This window comes from Muscardinus avellanarius (genome assembly GCF_963383645.1).
Source record: "Muscardinus avellanarius genome assembly, chromosome: 1".
In the NCBI taxonomy this organism is placed as follows: domain Eukaryota; kingdom Metazoa; phylum Chordata; class Mammalia; order Rodentia; family Gliridae; genus Muscardinus; species Muscardinus avellanarius.
The window spans coordinates 95,378,989-95,399,568 of NC_137786.1; the positions used below are offsets into that span (position 1 = coordinate 95,378,989).

Consider the following 20,580-nt stretch of genomic DNA (forward strand, 5'->3'; position numbering starts at 1 on the left):
CAGCAGCTATCTTATGGCATGAATGCTTTTCACTTCAGGAAGCTTAATATGATTGGAACTTTGCAAGGTCATTAAGAGTATTGGTACTCTTAGTTTTTAATCTAATTTTCATTGGGTTAAAGCTGTGCAGAAACTGCAGACAGTTAAAATATCCTCAATAGATGCTGAAATATGAAGAATGGAACATGCTACCATATTGACTTATATTCTTTATATAAACTAAAAATAGAGTAAAAGTACAATAATTTCATTTGTCCCTACTTCACTTAACATTTGTTGAATTAGCAAATATAAGTTCCATGCAGAAATTAACTTAAGAGAAATTATATTCTTTTGCTGATTTTCTTTAACATTTTTAAAGTAAACTCCTTGGGAATAGTAGTCTTGGGCCTAATTATTAGAAAGATGATATCAGAAGGTAATATTGATGACATAAACAACATAACCTAAATAGCAGATAATGAAATTGTAATCTTTTCATAACTTTTAAGTTTTTAAAAATTATTTGTTTAAATTATGTTTAAAATAACATTTTAATTCATGCACTTAAGAGCTCTTTATTGGGATTTTGCTATGTGTAAATCATTATTTTTTGAACCAGGGAGTTGTAGATAATAAAACAAAATTCCTTCCTCCATGAGAATGACATTTTAGAGTAGAAGGTAACTAATTAAATTAATAAATGAAATATACAGTGTATTATGTGGTAATAAGTATGATAGATGGATAGGGTTGGGATGATAATCAAGTAAGCCTCTTTGAATAATAGTCATTTAAAGGAAGAATAAAGGAAGTAATGGAGTGAACCATGTGATTATTTGGGTCAAAGAGTACTCGAGGTGTAGGGAGTAGCTGCTTATGTGGAGAACTGAGTTGACTTGGAAAAAACATGGAGGGAAGAGATGAAAATTGGAGGAGCAATACCATGTTAACATGTGAGAGTTTTCCTTACAAGGTACTTATAATTACAAAGGAAAAGAAAATCCTAACTTTACTGTGTAGAGATCAGGCATTGTAATACTTGAGGCAATTAAATTGTAAGAAGAGAGTTTATTTAGCTCATGATTCTGGAGTTTCCAGGCCAGTAATAGGTAGCCTGATTGCTTTAGGCCTCTGGTGAAGGCACCGGATAGCAATGGTGGAGAGTGTGTGATGGAGCAAACCACTTACACCTTGAGCCAGAAGGGAAAAGACAACTCAAGTCCTGTAATCCCCTTCAAGAGTTGGCCCCCACCTCTCAAAAGTCCTACCACTTCTCTGGCCATCCAGCCTTTAACACATGGACCTTTAGGGGAATATCCCAGATTCAACTATAGCACTTAGATAATGCAGAAATGCATTTTTTTTTCTCATACTTAACTCAAATACAGAGGAGGGTTGTCTAGGGTTGGAGGACAGCTCAGCCATTTTCAATGGGTGGCTTCCATCTCTTTGTCCAAGGAAGTTGCTCTGTTTTCTTACCATCTCCCAATCTGGATATTGTATTTGTCTTCTAAAGTTGCCATAACAAAGAACCATTGTCTGGATGGCTTAAACAACAAATTTATTTTCTCATAGTTGTGGAGACTAGACATTCAAAGTGTCAGCAGGGTTGGTTTCTTCTGAGACCATTTCCATCTATATAGTATGCAGGTCCTCCTACAATCTTGCTTTTCTTAAAAAAACACTAGTGATATTGGATTAAGGCCATAGCATATGGTCATTTTAAAATGATAGTTTTCTAATTATATTATAGTTTTTGTTAATTAATTTTCTTTGGTGGTACTGGGGATAGAACCCTTATAACTCTGGGCTACACTCCCAGACCTATTTTATATTTTTATTTGAAAACAGGCTCTTTTAAGCCAAAGAGAAGCTGGCTTTGAACCTGCATGATACTCTGTCTCTGCCTCCCAAGTGTGGGGATTACAAGCATATACCACCAGGCCCAGCAGTTAATTTGTTTTTAATGTAAGGAAGTGCTTTTCTTTCTGATCTATTTTTAAATTCATAAAATACTTTACCATATCATTGTTAACTCATGAATTAATTTTATTCATACATTGCAAATCTTAACTAGAATTATATTATCATGCTTATATTTGGCCAATGGGGACCACTTCATTACTAGTTCCTCTGTCCAACTGATATGTTCCTATTGTTCGTCAAGTGTGTATTTTCTGGTTCATTTTATATTTATGCTGCTCCATTTCTTTAAGGAATTATATTTCTTTTAAGTGCAAAATGGTATTTAGGAAACAATATCTGGTGTCCTGAATATACTCATTGCTACTATTGTCTTTGTTGTAGGTCCTCTCAGTGGACAGAGCAAGGAAATTATCTAACATATACTCATGTATTTCTGTGCCTTTTTATTGACTTATTCATATTAGAAACGAAGGGTTCATATTGATACTTCCAATTGCATTCCAACATCATAAAATTCATTCCATCTTTTCCTTTTTACATAATTGCAACTTCTTCCTCTGACAGTGAGAAACACATTAGCTGTGATTTACAAAATATTTACTTACTGGCTCAATGCTAGAATCATAGAAAATAAGTTTAGTACTGTTAATCCATGCCTGTGAACAAGGGAACTTGGGTATTTTCTTAGGGCTCTGTTTCTCTTTAGTCTTCTATTGTAGTCAAATATTTTTTTCAAAAAACAAAAAATTCTTCCTTATATTAAAGCAAACTAATAAATGTAAAAAGAACCTTAGGATTAGAATGTTATAATTTTTCAAGTAGATTAGTTCTTTTTTCCTTACTCCTTTTAGTGTTCTTATGTTTTTTACTAGAAGTATATTTGCTTCTGTTGTATCCCATTTTACTGTTTCTCCCCTTCTCTTATCCTTGTTGATTTTATTTCTAAATAAAAATTTAAAAGTCAGAACTGTACAGAGTTTCTTGAGTTCTCTGTATATTCTAGATATTAGTCCTCTATCGGAGGAATAGTTGGCAAAAATTTTCTTCCATTCTCTCGGCTCTTTGTTGAGGTTCTTGATAGTGTCCTTTGGTGTATAGAAGCTCTTCAGTTTCATGCAGTCCCACATATTGATCTGCCTGTTAGTTTCTTGTGCCTTTGGGGTCTTGTTGAGAAAGTTCTTACCTGTTCTTATGTGTTGCAGTGTTGGGCCTATGCCCTCTTTAAGGAGCTGCAAGGTCTCTGGTCTGATTTCCAAGTCTTTGATCCATCTTGAATCAATTCTTGTGCAGGGTGAGAAAGTGGGGTTTATTTTTATTTTTCTACATACATATGGCTAACCAGTTTTGCCAGCACCATTTGTTGAAGAGGCTGTCTTTTTTTTCAGTGTCTGTTTTTGGCCCCTTTGTCAAAAATCAGTTGACTGTAAGTTTGCAGATTTGTTTCTGATCTTCTATTCTGCCCCACTGGTTTATGTATCTGCTTTTGTGCCAATATCATGCTGTTTTTATTACTATGGCTTTGTAGTATAGTTTGAAGTCAGGTATTGTGATGCCTTTTGCATGGTCCTTGTTGCTGAGAACTATTTACAAAATTATATAGAGATCTGTATCTTCTTTAATTATTTTCCTTAATTTCATAAACAATATTATCATTTTGATATTCTTTTACTTTGCTTTTCTGTTTAACAAGAGATAAAAATCACAGTATTTCATCACATAGTAACTTTCTTTTCTTTAATAGCTGCATAGCACCTCTTTGTAAGGTGCTGTGCAACCATGTTGCTATGTATAGACAGCTAGCTTTCTTTCTTTCTTTCTTTCTTTCTTTCTTTCTTTCTTTCTTTCTTTCTTTCTTTCTTTCTTTCTTTCTTTCTTTCTTTCCTTTTTTGTGGATCTTGGAATGGAACCCAGGGGCATTCAACCTCCGAGCTATACCCCTGCCGTATTTTTTATTCTTTATTTTGAAACCAGGTCTCACTGAGTTGCAGAGGGCCTCACTAAGTAGCTGAGGCTGTCCTCGAACTGCGATCTTCTGGTCTCAGCCTCCTGAATGCCGAGATTACAAGCATGTACCACCACACCTGGCTTAGACAGCTTATTTCTAATTTTTCAATTACAGATTTTCCTTAGTTTCTCATAGTATCATGTCTTGATAAGCCCATCATAAAATTAGACTCAAACGTGTCTTTCATACAACTGCCCTTCCAACATCATAGCTTAGAAACACAACACTTTGTAGAGTATCAGTTACTTATCCTCCTGGGTGAATCCTTCCCTCCCCCCAAACAGCCCTTGGTCTTTATGAGTGGGACAGTGAGAAATGGTTTACAGAGATTATTTTTCTACTCATTGGTAATGAGTAGAAAATTTAAGGGATATTTTCTGCCTTGTTATGTTGATGGTGTGGATTTTTAATTTTTGTTCTTTATTGTTTATGGATGACACATAGGAGCTTCAGAATTGGGTTGCTGTTAACCATCCTGGATACTTAGAATTTCCCCATTCACAGCTTTTTTACATTATAGAATATAGATTTGGACATAGTATATCATTTCTTTTAGAGGTTATTGAAAAAGTATAGGTTAATTGAATCTAGAAATTGCTATATCCGGGAAATGTTATTACCCTGATTTGGAGATCTTGCTTATTAAACTCACTTTATTTTGAATTCTATTATAAAATATTACTACTGTAGTCCCCCAAATGTTTAAAACCTGCAGTGAATGGTCAATAAATATTTATTGACTGAGTCATCAAATTTTTTATGCTGGGAAATTCACTAAAAATAGTGCTGGGAGTTGTGGTGCACACTTATAACCCCCGTGCCTAGGAGGCTGAGACTGGAGGATCACGCAGGTTCGAAGCCAGCCTCGCTGGCTTAAGAGACCTGTTTCCAAATAAAATATAAAAAATAGTTCTGGGATTGTAGCCTGGAGGTAGAAGCGTTCCACCCCCATTACCACCAAAACAAAAAATTTAAATTAAAAAATTTAAAAAATAAAAATAAAAATAAAAATAGCAAAGTATGACATACTCATTAAAAATTCTTTAAAAAGAGCTCATGAGCACAAAATTTGTTGTTATTGTTATTCTTCAAATTCTGTGCTTTAATTAGATTTTGTTATTAACTGAATTATAATTTTCAGCCATTTGATCTTCACCTTAACTTAATGAATTCGGAAGGAGAGATAATTTAACTCCTAGGTTTAAAAATTGGAGCCAAAATTTATATTAAATTACTTCTTTGGGGATACACAACTAATTATAGAAGCTGAGACTAAAATTAGTTTAATATTGTTTTTGTCAGAACATCATTATGTAACATAGGTAGCTATTTCATTGTTTTCACAGGTCATACTTGAATTTGACTTATATGGGAAATGACATAAATTGTATATTTAAGTCCAAGTAACTTAGTAGTTAAAATGAATTCCTGCTCATTTTCTTATTACTCAGTGTGCCTAGGATAGCAATTATAGAGTAATAAATACAATTTGTAAAATTGAGGAGGAATATTTCATAAGGAAGGAAAAATGTAAGATGGCAGAATGTTTAGTTATCTGGATCAAAGTAGATTCTACTGTAGGAAATAATCATTTTGTTTAAAAAAATTAATCACTTTTATTTATTATCAGGAGGGTTTTCTACAATGGTATTCAACAAATTATAAACACTTCAGAAGTTTGTAATAAAAATACTTGACTTTCTAGACTAGCTTAATGAGTAGTTTAGCCTGTCTCTTGTAAATGTCAAACTTACATAATTGAGTTTTGCTGGCTTTGTAACATTGTTTATGGCATGACATGTTGTATACACACTCTGTTATTATAAAACATTAAACAGATTTGTCAACAAGTGGTGGCAAAAAATTATAATTCAATCTCTGTCTGAATTTCATTATGTGGAGGAGGAAAAGTTGGATGTTTTCCTTTCTGTTAATTGACACATAGAACAATTCCATATCCTGCTTCATTGCCTCTCATCATCTAAGAAAAAGCATACAGCAACGACGATTCTTTGCCAGTAAGAATCTGCTCATGCTATGCACTTTGCGTTACCTTTAGCCGGACGTGATTGTGCATTCCTGTAATCCTAATACTTATGAGGATGAGATGGCAAGATTGCAGGTTTGACGCCATCCTTGGCAATTTAGCGAGACCCTGTTTCAAAATAAAAAATAAAATAAGACTGGGACTATATCTGAGAGATAGAACACCCTTGGTTTAAACCCCGGTACAGAAAGCAAAAAAAAAAAAAAAAGTATACTACTGATATGAGATATTCTGAACTAAATAGTTATAGGCCAAGAATTGTGTTAGAGAGAGTTCTACAAGAATTTTGTTAAGTTAAAGGAAATTTAAAGTTTAGATGAGGAATGTATCTCAGGAGGTAGAATACTCTTGGGCTTAAGCCCCAGACCAATTAAAAAAAAAAATATATATATATAACTGGTATATGTTGAACTAAATAGCTATAGACCAAGAATTGTGTTAGAGAGGTTTCTACAAGAACTTTGTTAAATTAAAGATATTTTAAATTTTATTTGTAACTTTGTTTTTCACATTAACATTTTTGGGATTTACTTATATAGTCTTCATTGGATCTTAAATATTTATTTTAAAACAAAGCAGAAAAAGGACAGAATCCTTTAACAAATTATGGCAAGTAAACATGTTTTAAAAACTCTGTTCATACCTTCAAAGGAAGAGGGAAGATAAATAAAGATAGATTGATAGGTAGTGAATGTCACATTATACCTGGCAACCAAATGCAAAAGTATTTAAACTGGACAGGACCTACCTTCTCTCCAGATCTTACTAAAACTTAACCTGAAATTTAGTTTTATACCTCAAGGTGTTTTTGAAGAATTTATTCTTATTTTTTATGTAATGGATTCTTCATTAGACTTTTTCAAATACTTTTTTCCCCTTTAAGTCTTATTGATAATTACCGATCAACTGTTGATAAGTAGATTTTGGCTACTTTTTGTTCAGTTTGTATCATATACTATGCATAACAAAGAGAAAAACTCTTTTCTTTTATTCTGTATTATAAAATCTTCGTGAGCTGAGTGTTGCATATTTAGTGAATCATTCTGCACCAGATAGTAAGACAGATGGGTAGTGTGCAGTTAAAAATCTGTGCAAATAGGAAGACAGATGGGTGGTTTAAGTGGCTTAACTGTCTCCATGAAAATATTTTTGTGGAGAGTATGACTCCTGAAGTTAGAATGAAAATTTTAAGGAATTAATTAGGAAAAGTTGAGTTCATATAAGAAAGCAAACGTTATTAAAGCATGACATTAAATATGGAATTCATTGCATTCCACTAGTCATGCCTTTGGAACTGCCAATAACAATTAACAAATTAGAACAGAGTAATCAAGTATTCTTGCCTGGCAAGTATTTGCTTTAATTTCTTACTATGAATATCTAGACTATAAGAAATATCCTTATTACTCAAAACTAATTTATTAGGATAATTGCACATGATCTTTTGAACTGATTTTTTTTGGCAGAAGTAATTTGTTTAATTTCAACTAACAGAAATAAACTAGTTTTAAATATAGTGATTCACAACAAAAGACAAAAACTTTCAACTGGGCTTCAGGAAAGGCAGTGATATGGCTACTCAGGCAGTTTCTGTACCAAGCCTTAGTGAACTTTAACTCTATTTCAGCCATCAGTATCATCTAGCTTCTAACCAAAAGATGGTCCCTATCTGTCCAGGTGTGCATCTTGGATCTTGAGTGTTAACTTCATATAGGAGTCTCCTGATTTGTGTAATGGGGGGAACAGAGAAGATCATTTTTAGAGGAAGACTTCAGGACTGGCTGTATATTTGACAGTTGTATAAACACTTGGGGACTTTTAATGAATAAATGTATTTCTGCAAGAATGCTAAGAATGCTAGCAATATGCATGGAGAAAAGGCTATATATTTAATTCTGTGAAAATTATTATAGCAACTGAACATGCAGGAGGCTATTTTCCACAGAATGTTAAAATCACTCATGATTAGACTTACTAAAGTGACTTATTATTTGCTAAGTTAATCAAATTATTCCAAGTGAATATGAGTTAAATTCCTCTAGAGATTTATATTAGCTAAGACAAAAAAATTCTTAGATTCTGATGAGCTTTCTTAGAAATTCAAAATTCAAATAAAATAGAATTGTTTAAAAAGTCTATTGGGCACACCACATAGTAAAACTTATTTCATATTGAAGTAATATATTTAAATATAGGATTATTATACAGACTCATAACATACAATGTATCATTCGGTGGGTTGCAATCAAAAAGTGTGGAAATTTATTTCTTGAGTAGCTAAAGTTTAGTTGTTTTCTGATTTCCTTTAGGTCCAAACTAAATTAAAATACTTGTTCCCTGTCTGCCACTCTAGTGTTAGGTAGAACTTGTTTCCATTCAGCAGTGAAAGAGGTTAGGAAAGATACTCTGGTAAAAGAATTATTTTCTCTTTGAGAAGTGCTCGATGGTATAAAGTGACATAGATCATCTAGGGCAACATTTTGTGAAGTATCTTGGGCAGTTATTAAACCCTGTATTTAGGAGCCAATTAGTAATAGACTGTGATTGAAGAATTATACTCTGATAAATAATTATGTCTATCTCCCTAGGAGAGGTCATATGGTTACAGTACTTGGAAACACTAGAATTTTTTTGGTAGAGACATATTAGTATGCTGGAAAGTTTGTTTTCTTTTATATATATGTAGTTCATATGCCTCAGAATTATTGGGGGGCAATGAGAAAGGCAATTCAAATGTTACTCTTCCATGGTCTGTTCTGGGGGCTCTGAAGCCTTCTCTCTGCAAAAATCCTTACTTTTTTTCTGCTTTTTTCCTGGGCTAAAGATACTCTCATATGGGTTATATGCAGATATTCAGCCTAAACAGAACAGTAGCAGTCTCTTCATGTAAAAAATTCTTTTTTCCCCCTTTGTTACTGAGATTAAACCCAGGGGCATTGTACATTTGAGCTATTGTTTTAGCCCTTTTTTATTTTTTATTTTGAAACAGACTCTCTCTCAGTTGCTGAGAGCCTAAGTTGCTTGCCATCCTGAGTCTCAGCCTCCCAAGTACTGGAATTACAGACATGCACCACCACACTCAGCTCTTGTGTATAAATTCATAGCATAATATTTATTTCTGAGGACTGGATTAATTTCTAGAACTTCCTTGGAAGGAATGTAGAAATCAAATATTTTAAAAAGTTCTTAAATCTAAATTGATTAGAACCATTGAGTTGATTTGTACCAGAAGTTTAAGATATGCTTAGCATTTTTATTTACATATTCATTCACTTATAGGGGCAATATATAAATTTTTCTAAATGTTTTCTTGTTAACAAACTATAAAGTTATTATCCATCTACATCAAGACTAAATTGCTCAGCTTGGTTTTCAAGTCATCCAGTACTTGGAATTGTACTTATCCAGACATTTCCCTCATTTCCTCAAAACTTGCGCTCTTTCTTTGCTTTGCCTCTATAGCATTGCTTATTCTTTCTATGTATTCACTCAATATTAACAATTTGCCAGATTCCATGTCAAGGTTTTTTTTCTTCCTACTGAGTGAGTTCTTAATGGTTAGCATAGTTTCTAATAGTGATCAGTTAATAATACTAATTGAGAGGGAGGACCTATTGTCTATTGTTTTGTTCCCACTTTTTCCATGCATGCCACTTTTTCTTTCTTTCTTTTCTTTTCTTTTTTTTTTTTTTTTTGTAATACTGGGGATGAAATCCAGGGACCTTCTACCTCCAGGCCACACCTCCTGACCTACTTTTTGTTTTATTATTTCTCATATGAGAGTCCTTTATTTTTTAATTTTTATTGAAGAACTGTATTCATACATCTTACTGGGATGCACAATGGTGAAGACATACATGCACACATCATCCAATTAGCCCTTACCCAGTTCCCACCCCATTCCCTCCCCCTCCCTCCTTCTCATGTTTGGCTTAGTGATTGACATTGGTATGTTTGTTAAAGTACATTATGTGCATTAGAGAGTTTCCCTCTTTTCCCTTCCCATCCCCTCAGTTAAGTGACCTAGTTTGCTCATCTATAGTATCTCCTTCTTTGTCAGAGTTCCTCCTATGCCCCATTTTCTCCCTAGCTTCCACATATTAGGGAGAGCATCTGATTTCTTATTTTTTGTGACTGACTGTTTAGAAACAGGGTCTCACTAAGTTGTTGAGAGCCTCACTAAGCTGCTGAGGCTGGCTTCAAACCTGTGCAATCCTCTTGTCTCAGCCTTCCAAGTATTGGGATTACAAGCATGCACCACCATGACTGGCTTACATGTCACATTTTTAAAGGTTGGTTCTCTCCACAAAGCTTCCTCAGACTACCTTTGTTTTTATTAACATGTCAAATATAGACCTCAAAATTTAACATTATCCACAGCATTTCTTGATTTTTTTGTTATGTAACTTCATGTGCATTGCTCTTCTGGTTTGGTATTAGCTCCTTGAAAGTGAGAAGTATCTTTATCTGTATTTTTTTGTGTTGTACATCTACTTTGATTTACCAAACATTTGGTGTACATCAGCCCCTTCATAGCAAACTCCTTGCTATGTATTTGCAAATAAATAGTACATTGTGTAAAGTTGAACACATAGACTGTAATTAGTAAACTTTTGTTGATTATTCATAAAATATGTGAAGTAATACAGTGGTAATCCAGATTGCCCATAGTAAAGTTGAAACCTCTTGTTTTATCTTTTTGCTAACTTTCTTCAATGTTTTCTCCAGGAAAGGAAACAGAAAAGGCCAAGGAACGGTATGATAAAGCCACGATGAAACTTCATGTGTTGCATAATCAGTATGTATTGGCATTGAAAGGGGCACAGCTTCATCAGAATCAGTATTATGATACCACGCTTCCTTTGCTTCTGGACTCCTTACAAAAGATGCAAGAAGAAATGATAAAAGCTCTGTAAGATGCATTTCCTATTCATCATAAAATCTCTTCAAAAGTTATTTCAATGTATTTTCTTTCTCAGTTAAGCTTTTGCTTTGTGAGCTTTGTCATTACCCAGTCCAATAGGTATCTCTGACCTGTTTTACCTTGGTTCTTCTTGATTTTCTTTTCCGATTCCTCAGTTTGTGCACAGATCCTAAAACCTACTAGCTAGCCCCAAGAATGGCCCTCACTTGTTTTTGTTTTATTCCAGTTAGTTGGATATTTAAATGAAAGAATAATCTATTAGTTGACAAGTGTTAAGAAATGAATAACTACCTCCACAGGTTTGAACATTTAAAAAATTTTTTATTTGTTTATTTTTTGGTGCATTGTAAACTTATATCATTGTGAGGTACAGGATGATAGAGGCACACATGTACACAGTACACATTGGATATTTTTATTTATTTATTTATTTATTTATTTATTTATTTATTTATTTATTTATGGTACTAGTGGTGAAGCCCAGGGGCTTTCTATCTCCAGGCTATACTCCCAGACCTATTTTATATTTTATTTGGAAACAGGGTCTCACTAAGTTGTTGAGAGCCTCACTAAGTAGCTGAGGCTGGCCTCAAACCTGTGCGATCCTCCTGTCTCAGCCTCCCAAGTGTGGGGATTAGAAGCATTCGCCACCATGCCTGGCTCCACCTTGGACATTTAAATCTTGAAATGAGAGGCTTTAAGGAGAGAATTGTTTTTAGAAAAGAATTTTTATGGTTTATTTGCCAGCTTATTCTTTTTTGTATGAAATTTAAAAAATGTTTATTGAGATCTTACTATATATAAATTATATTAGTTGGTGCTTTGGGATATAAAGATGTGCAAGCCACAGTTCTTGCTTTAAGGAGCTAACAATATACTTTAATCAGTAAGTACTCACACACACATTTACCCTATTAATTGATTTATGACAAAAGAAAAAGTTAAGTGCCACACTTTGATGGACTTAATCTCCTTTATTAGCTGTTTTAACACTTTCCTAATAATTATATTCAGTTTTCTTTTGCCTAAAATATGTATAGGGGGATTCTTTAATGTTAAGAGTTTATGTTCATTAGGAGTAGGATTAGAAAAGAGGAAAAGGAAATTGGATAATAACAAAAAAGGAGAAATACGTGATTAGGAATATCTCAGCTGGAGATAAAGTTCATAAATCATGGTGAATTATGAGAGCAGGAATTTGGGACAGTTAAGTGCAGGATTGTGTATTCTAGTTAATTTTTCTGTAATTATATGAGCTCTTAGGTTTAGTATGTTTTGAAATATAGCAGTAAATTAGTTTAAAGATGATTATGAACAATTTTAAATTTGATATGAGAAAGCCTAAGTAGTGAGCAAATTAATAGATGCTAAAGTATCAAGGTAGAATGATTTTAAAAAACACATTGTGCAATGTGTTGTAGTTTACAAAGCACTTTCACACGTACATTTGCTCATTTACACATTTTTCTGTGCAGTATCTTGAACATTTAAGAAGAACAGGTTATATTTAGTATATCCGTGAAAGATAAATCTGTCCTGTCACAGGATCACACAGCTCAAAGTTGTCAGGTATGGAACTTGAAGCTAGATCTTCTGATTAACTCGGCATTTTTTCTTTGAAAAAGATAAAGCAGTTGAATAATGTGCTCCCCAAATTCATGTGCACTTAAAATCTCAGTTTGACCATATTTGGAAGTAGATCTTTGCAGTTGTAGTAATTAACTAATGATCTGAAGATAAAATTGCCCTGGAAGTAGAGCATCCCCCAAATCCAACAACTAAAGTTGCGACAAGAAGCAGAGAGGACTCAGAGGGTTGCAAACATGGAAGGCTGTGTGAACCTGAGGCAGAGACTGGAGTTAGAATGCCCGAAGCCAAGGAACACTTGGTGTCTCCAAAAACTGGACATTTTTATCCTATTAGAAATGTTCTTTTATGTCAGACTTTCCAAGTTGTGCTGAACACTATATTTCTAATTTTAATAACTATATAGGAGACATGTTTAAATTTTTTCTTAATATATGATCAACTGATATTAATTAACCTTAATAAATGGCTTCATTGTTGCTTTGAAGGGCTTCCTATGCCATAACAGATTTAGTGCAGCTACTTATCCTTGTGTTATATTCTTCCATTTATATATAGATATTTCAGATAAAAGATATAGGTTCACAGTATTTCATAGGCAATGATGACTTCTAGAACCTCTGAAATTAGGAGATCCGATTTGTTCTTTGATGCCTTTCAGACTCTACTTGACTTACTTTTGCTTCTCTTTAAAAATATGAAGAAAACTACATTTATACACTTGATGTATAGGTAAGATTGAATTTTAGATAATCTCTATGTTCTTAACAAGGAAATGAAGTGTTTTTAGTCAACCTGAATATTTAAACTTCTCATTGTTAAAGTAGAGAAATAGCAACTTAAAATTATTTGCTAACAAATTTAGTTATTTCAACTTAATTTTGATTGAGGGAAATTTTATTTTTTACCATCATTTCATGAGTCATATTTTTCAAACCATTGACATGGATTTTCAATAACAGGGATTTTCATCATCACTATAACATTTTTTTTGAGAAAGTTTCTTATAGGATATTATCTTTACTTTTTTCTTTTGAGGTACTGGGCATGGAACCCAGGACATTCTACCTCTGAGCAACACCCCCAGCCCTATTTTTTATTCTTTTTTTTACAAGGTTTAACTGAGTTGCAAAGGGCATAAGTAGCTGAGGCTGTCCTCAAACTGTGATCCTCTTGTCTTAGCCCCCAAATGCTGGGATTACAAGCATGAGCCACCACACCTGGCATTATCTTTACTTTATAATACATTATTTTATATCTAGCATTTGAAAAATCTAAGTATGATGTCATCACTATAATTGAATCCCTTTGACAAGTACCCATTCCTATACTCTTGGGAGAGTTCATCCCTCCCCATTTGTTTTAAGGGTCAATATTAATGACTTTCTTGTCATAACAATATAATGCTTGCTTGCCTCACTATAATCATTTTAATCCCAGGGATATTAACTAAATCTGTATTTAAATTTTTCTGCATCTTCTTTTCTTCAAGTTGTGTTTGTCAGGTGATTTCTATAGTCATTTAAAACTAATATTGCTTGAAGTAGTTTAAATCTTTCTTTCTTTCTTTCTTTCTTTCTTTCTTTCTTTCTTTCTTTCTTTATTTCTTTCTCTAGTAGTGGAGATATTGAACCCAGGGGAATTCTACCTCCAAGCCATAACCCCAGCCTTATTATTTTATTCTTTTCTTTCTATATTTTTATTTATTTTTTAATTTTTAAATTTTAATTTGTATTTTTTTTTGTTTGTTTTGATGTGGATCTTATTGAAAATGCCATACATTCAGACAGTGCTTGGTGCTGTCCCCCACCCCATGCTTCCCATTTTACCCCCTCCCAACAATGAGTGTCCAGATTAACCATACTATATTCATACTTATACACATATTCAAATGTAGCTCCTCCATTAATCAACCTCAACCTTCTTCCTCTCCTACACTTCCATTCTATGTTCAACATCATTAGCCATCAGGGAGATGCAAATCAAAACTATGCTGAGATTCTATCTAACCCCAACCAGAGTGGCAAGCATAAAGAAGTCAAATAACAACAAATGCTGGTGAGGATGTGGGGAAAAAGGAACTCTTACACTGTTGGTGGGAGTGAAAACTAGTTCAGCCACTATGGAAATCAGTGTGGAGATTCCTTAGAAAACTGGGAATGGATCCACCATATGATACACTATACTTCTCCTGAGTATCTTTCCAAAGGGGTTGACATCAGAGGACTGCAGTAACATATGCATACCCATGTTCATAGCAGTACAATTTGTAATAGCCAAAATATGGAACCAACCTAGGTCTCCATCAGCAGATGAATGGATTGCAAAATTATAGAAAATACACACAATGGAATTCTACTCCTCAACAAAGAAGAACAAAATCATGTCATTTGCAAGAAGATGGAAAAACCTGGAGAACATTATGTTAAGTGAGATCAGCCAAGCACAGAAAGAGAAGGGACATATGTTTTCTCTAATATGCCCAAACTAGGGAGTATTAGGGATACCAGGGGGACTCTAGATAATAGAGGAGAAACCTCATCAAGTAATATTTTTCTATTCAAAATAGTTGAAGGGATTTTTGCAAGTAATGATTTTGATATATGAAAATGATTTTATTTAAAAATTTTTAAATTGGTGCATTATAATTATGCATAAGAGTAGAATTCATTTTTATATCAATGTACATGCATATGACATGATTGATAAATTTATGAATAATAATTTTAGATATGAAAAAGAAACCATGCTTTATTTTTATCTAGGTATATATAGGATAAGCTTATTTAGCCACACTTGCTGTTGAAGTCATTAATAACCAATGACACATTTTTATAGCATAGCATTTTTAAGAAGAGGACCTCAATTTTTTGACAGGATTTTTTTTCCTTTTGTACTTATTAGATCTTTTGCATTTATGAGGCTTATAACTTTGATGATATTTTTGCTACTGACTGGAGATCAGAAAAAGAAATTTAGATGTCATTGAATATATAGAACCAGTTGAACTAAATACTATATATAAAAAAGAACAAAGTTCCAGGAGCAAGAGAAGAACCAAGAAGTAGGGCATGTGAGGAATGTCAGACACTGGAAAGGAATATTAATGAGACAGAAGTTGTTCATAGTTCTCTCTATGGAATCTAATATTTCTATGAGAATGCTAAGAAGTAGATAGGTATCAACACTGGCTCTACATTTTTGGACCAGTCAAATACATATTTGAAAAAGTAGTTCCTGATTTTAATCACTTATAGTAATTATAGATATAACATATAGATAGCCAGTGTCTATAATTATATAAGCACTTTATTTTTATTTTTATTTATTTTTTTGGTGGTACTGGAGTTTCTGGAAACCCTTTTTCCTCTGGTCTGCACTCCCAGACCTATTTTTATAGTTTTTAATTTGGAAACAGGGTCTCCTAAGCCAGCACAGCTGACTTCGAACCTGCGTGATCCTCCTGTCTCCACCTCCCAAGCGCAGGGATTATAAGTGTGTGCCACCATACCCAGCTTAATCACTTTACTTTATTCTTCAGGTGAATGAAATAAGGTGGTTCTTGAAACCATTGTGTGTAAATTCTGATAGTATTTCTTATGTCTCTTGTTCTGAATCATTTTTGGGTCTATGTTTCTCTTGATAAAACTATAAAATGTAAATTTTTTTTCCAGAAAAGGCATATTTGATGAGTACAGCCATATTACCAGTCTTGTTACAGAAGAAATAGTGAATGTCCATAAAGAGATTGAAATGTCAGTTGAACGGATAGATCCTAGCACAGAATACAACAATTTCATAGAAGTTCACAGGTATGATATTTTCGTTCATGTTTAAATATATGAAGTACTATTTATTCTACCAAATAATTTGAACAAAATTAAAATAAGAAATAGCTAAGAGTTTACTAGGACATAGTTTATTTCAGATTAATTTGTCTGCTTTTAGCTTTCAAAGACTTTTCAAGGTTAATAACTATTTATATAATTATATTAAATTTTGTTAGTTACTATATCATTGCTTAAGTTCATATTTAGCCCATGAAATTATATTTTACATGAGTTTATATGTGCATTAAACTTTCTCAGGTACCAATTACTTTTTCCATGCATGCATCTCATTTTATTGGTATTAAAATTGTGACAGGGATAAAGCAGGTTAAAATCTGTATTCTGTAAATGAGGAAACTAAACCTCAAGTTACATGACTAGATCTTTGATGCCTTAGGGTGAATTTATATTATTTGTGTTTGCTTTGTTAGCATAACTTTGAATAAGAATCAATATTTTGCTCATGGTGTGTACTAAGATATATTTTGGTAGAATACTAATATTTATCAAAAATTTTTGGCATACTTTACTAGAACAACAGCTGCTAAAGAACAGGAAATTGAGTTTGATACTTCTTTATTAGAAGAAAATGAAAACCTTCAGGCAAATGAAATCATGTGGAATAATTTAACAGCAGAAAGTTTACAAGTAACGTAAGTACTTAGAAAATCTGTAAACTTAAGTATCAGTGTTATTGTTGCTTTTTAATTGTGCTTCATGAGATTTAAAATCCCCAATATTTTACAAGTAATTAAAAGTAAATTTGTTTGATCAGAGTGAAATATTTTGGGAAATATATCATTATTATTATTTTAGTAATTCTAAAAATAAAGTGTTGTGTAATGTTATGTTAATTTGTCTAATTATTGCTAATCTCTTATACTGGAACAATGCTTTTTTCTTTTTAAAACGTATGTTTTTCCCACAGTACTTGGACTGAACCTAGGGGTACGCTAACATTGAGCTACATCCTAGTTCTTTTTCTTTAATGTGTGTGTGTGTGTGGGGGGGTACTGGGGATGGAACCCAGGGGCTTTTCTACCTATGGACAGCATCTTACTAATTTTTCCAGACTGTCCTGAAACGTGTGATCGTTCTGCCTGAGCGTTCCAAGAAGAAGGGATTAGAGGTGTATGTCACTGTACCTGGCAAAATTTAGGTCTTTAATTCCATTTCATTGTCAATACTTACTGATAGAGCTGCTTTGGAAATGAAAACACAACATGCTAGACATAGGAGGAAAATAACATCAGAACATTTATTATTTATTTATTTATTTATTTATTTATTTATTTATTTACTGAGGATAGAACCCAGGGGCATTGTACCTCTGAATTACAACCCAAGTGCTATTTTTTAATCCTTTTATATTTGAAACAGGGTCTCACTGAGTTTCAAAGGGCCTCGCTAAGTAGCTGAGGCTGTCTGCGAATTGCCATCCTCTGGTCTCAACCTCCTGAATGCTAGGATTACAAGCAAGCGCCACAGTGCCCAGCTTATATCAGAACATTTAGTACATTTGACTTTGTAAATTCTCTTGAAGCATAGGTGTCTTTTATTATAGATTTAATTCAAACCCTCAAACCTGCAAACCTCCTCTCTCAGCCTCCCAAGTACTGGGATTACAGGTGTGTGTCACTGTGCCTAGCGTGTTTTACAAGTCTTTTGATGACCTCTACCAGGAGTGGTATCATGGTCTCTGTCTCTCTCTGTCTCACTCCCTCTCTCTCTCTCTTTTTTTTCTTTTTGGTGGTATTGGGCATTGAACCCAGGGGCATTCTACCTCTGAGCTACAACATAGCCCTATTTTTTTATTCTTTATTTGAAACAGGGTTCCACTAAGTTGCAGAAGGCCTCACTTAGTAGGTAAGGTTGGCTGTGAACCTGTGATCCTCCTTTCTCAGCTTTCCAAGTAATGAGAATAAAGCCTGTGCCCCTATGCCCAGCTTTATCATGGTCTCACTAACTATTGACTCTGACCATTAACATTTACTATGTCAATTATCTCTAAACTACTAGTTCTTACCTAGGCATATTTTATTTTTCATGGGACATTGGACAAAAATGTGTGGAAATTTTAGCACTGATGCTCCTAATCATCCTGTGCTGCAATGGACAGTCTCCCACAGCAAAGAATTGACTGGCAGTAGTATCAGTAGTGCCAAAGCTGAGAAACCCTGTTCTAAACAATAGAGTTGGGCTCATGTCACAAGATGGCTGGTAAAAAATTTTTTTTGGTGTGTGTGTATGTGGTGTTGGGGATTGAAACTAAGGGCATCCTACCTCTGAGATACACCCCTAGCCTCATTTTATTTTTTATTTGGAAACATTGTTTTGCTAAGTAGCTGAGAGCCTCACTATATTGATGAGTCTGGCTTTGAACCTGTGAACCTCCTGTTTCAGCCTTCCAAGTGCTGAGATCACAGGCATGGGCCACCACTCCCAGTTTTTCCTTAATTTTTAAAATCACTCTCTTGCTGCCAAATAACTTATTTATCAGAATAGTTTTACTGTATATTTAAAATTGTAAGCTTCAATAAGTTTATACTTAAAATTGATATTTTACTTTACTAAACTCCAAAAGAATGAACATATAAATAATACGATGTAACAGAGTAAAATTAAAAATAGCCACCTATTATAAGCTTATTTACAGTCAGAGATTTTGTAATCAAAGAATTTGTTTTATTGCTTTTTGGGCCATAATGAAAATAGAATTAGGCTAATAAATCACTTTTTCTTAATTATGGTGATAAAGCAAATAACAAAATATAAATTAAGATAATAAATCTTGATCATGTTATAGAAGATTTAATTGTTTACATTTTACTGAGGTAACATTTTAGCCTTATTTCATTGAGTACTGCCTGTATTCAGGATTAATTTAAGATTATGGTTTCACCAAGAATTTTATTTCAAGCAAGAATTATTAATTATATATCAGTATATCTGGTGGTGTTAAAATCTAAGATAATTCCATTAAAACTTGTATATAGTTTGAATGCAAGAGAGAAAGTAACACTTTCTTTTCACTATATAATTAGTACTTTTAAGGCTGTACCTTTTCTTCCTGAAGGCATTAGTATTGTTAATTTAGTTGTTGATTGTGTTGAAATACCATTTTAATAGATAAGACAAAGTTATATATAGTTCTTAGAAAATAAATACAAATGACTAATAATTCTATAAAAAATAACCTTGATGGTCAGTTAAACAGATGTTAATTCAAAAGAAGGAGGCCATTTTACTTACCATATTGACAAAGATTAAGTAAATGGGTAATATACTGTTTTGTGTAAGGCATGAAAAAAATCAGCCCTCCTATAAATTGTTGGTAGAAATGTGAATTGATATAACCTTTTTTGCCCCTAATTATCCTCCTTTGCCAAATTATTTTTATGAAACTGGAAAGATTACTTAACCCCTTTAATGATAGAAATCTAATGATATGTTGTACATGATAAAATTATTGTCTTTACCTATCTAAATATGTAACACAAAGCATTATATCATAATCTCATTATTTATACATCAGTTGTACTTATGTAGATGTTTAAAGTAGGAGAGTTAAATTCCTACTTAGAGGATTTTTTTTTGGACAATAATTTACTATGTGGTTAACACTGTCTCTCAGCTTCCAATAGCTATTAGCACTGGACATAAAAAATTATGTACTTCCTAACACACTTGCTTTTAGTTTGCATTACCTTTAGGCTTGAATGTGAGGTAGTTTTCTTGTTTTCTTTTCTATAACCACTCTTTTTCCCCTTCACCAGTCCTCTTTTTTGGATCTACCTTCTTGGCCTAATGCCAGAAAAGGTATTATATGTAAGGATGTACTATAAATAAGGATTGGTTTTTTAATCCCACATTTATTAAAATTATGTATGCAAATATTTCTTCTCATCTAACCACTACTTAATTGAATAATTTGGGACTCATTAATTTTAGTTTATTAAGTAACTTTAAAAAGTCAAGATATAAAAATTTGAGCATTAGAACAAATATTCAAGTACTTATTGCGTAATTTCTATTTTTTGTTAATTGGTGCATTGTAGTAATACATCTTAAGGGAGTATAAGATGGTAGAGGTATACATGAACATATCACTCATTTAGCCCTTCCCCAGTTGCCACCCCATTCCTCCCCTCCCTCTGCCTAATGTTTGATGTAGTGATTGATTTTGTTATGTTTGTGAATGTTCATCCTATGACTCATTTTTGTTCTTCTTAATGGCTGAGATAATTCCATTGTGTACATATACCATAATTTTGTAATC

At 33.2% G+C, this 20,580-nt stretch overlaps 1 protein-coding gene across 2 annotated transcripts in view; it reads left to right on the forward strand.

The window, feature by feature from the left end:
- The window catches only part of FER (FER tyrosine kinase), a gene marked incomplete at both ends in the record, with an annotated part of 398,115 nt that overhangs the window by 37,989 nt on the left and 339,546 nt on the right, over positions 1 to 20,580 (forward strand). For both annotated transcript variants that reach the window (XM_080719602.1, XM_080719603.1), the window contains 3 exons: positions 10,689 to 10,872; positions 16,146 to 16,283; positions 16,835 to 16,954. In XM_080719602.1, the coding sequence (XP_080575728.1) occupies positions 10,689 to 10,872; positions 16,146 to 16,283; positions 16,835 to 16,954 (442 nt within the window). The remainder of the gene's footprint in view (positions 1 to 10,688; positions 10,873 to 16,145; positions 16,284 to 16,834; positions 16,955 to 20,580) is intronic.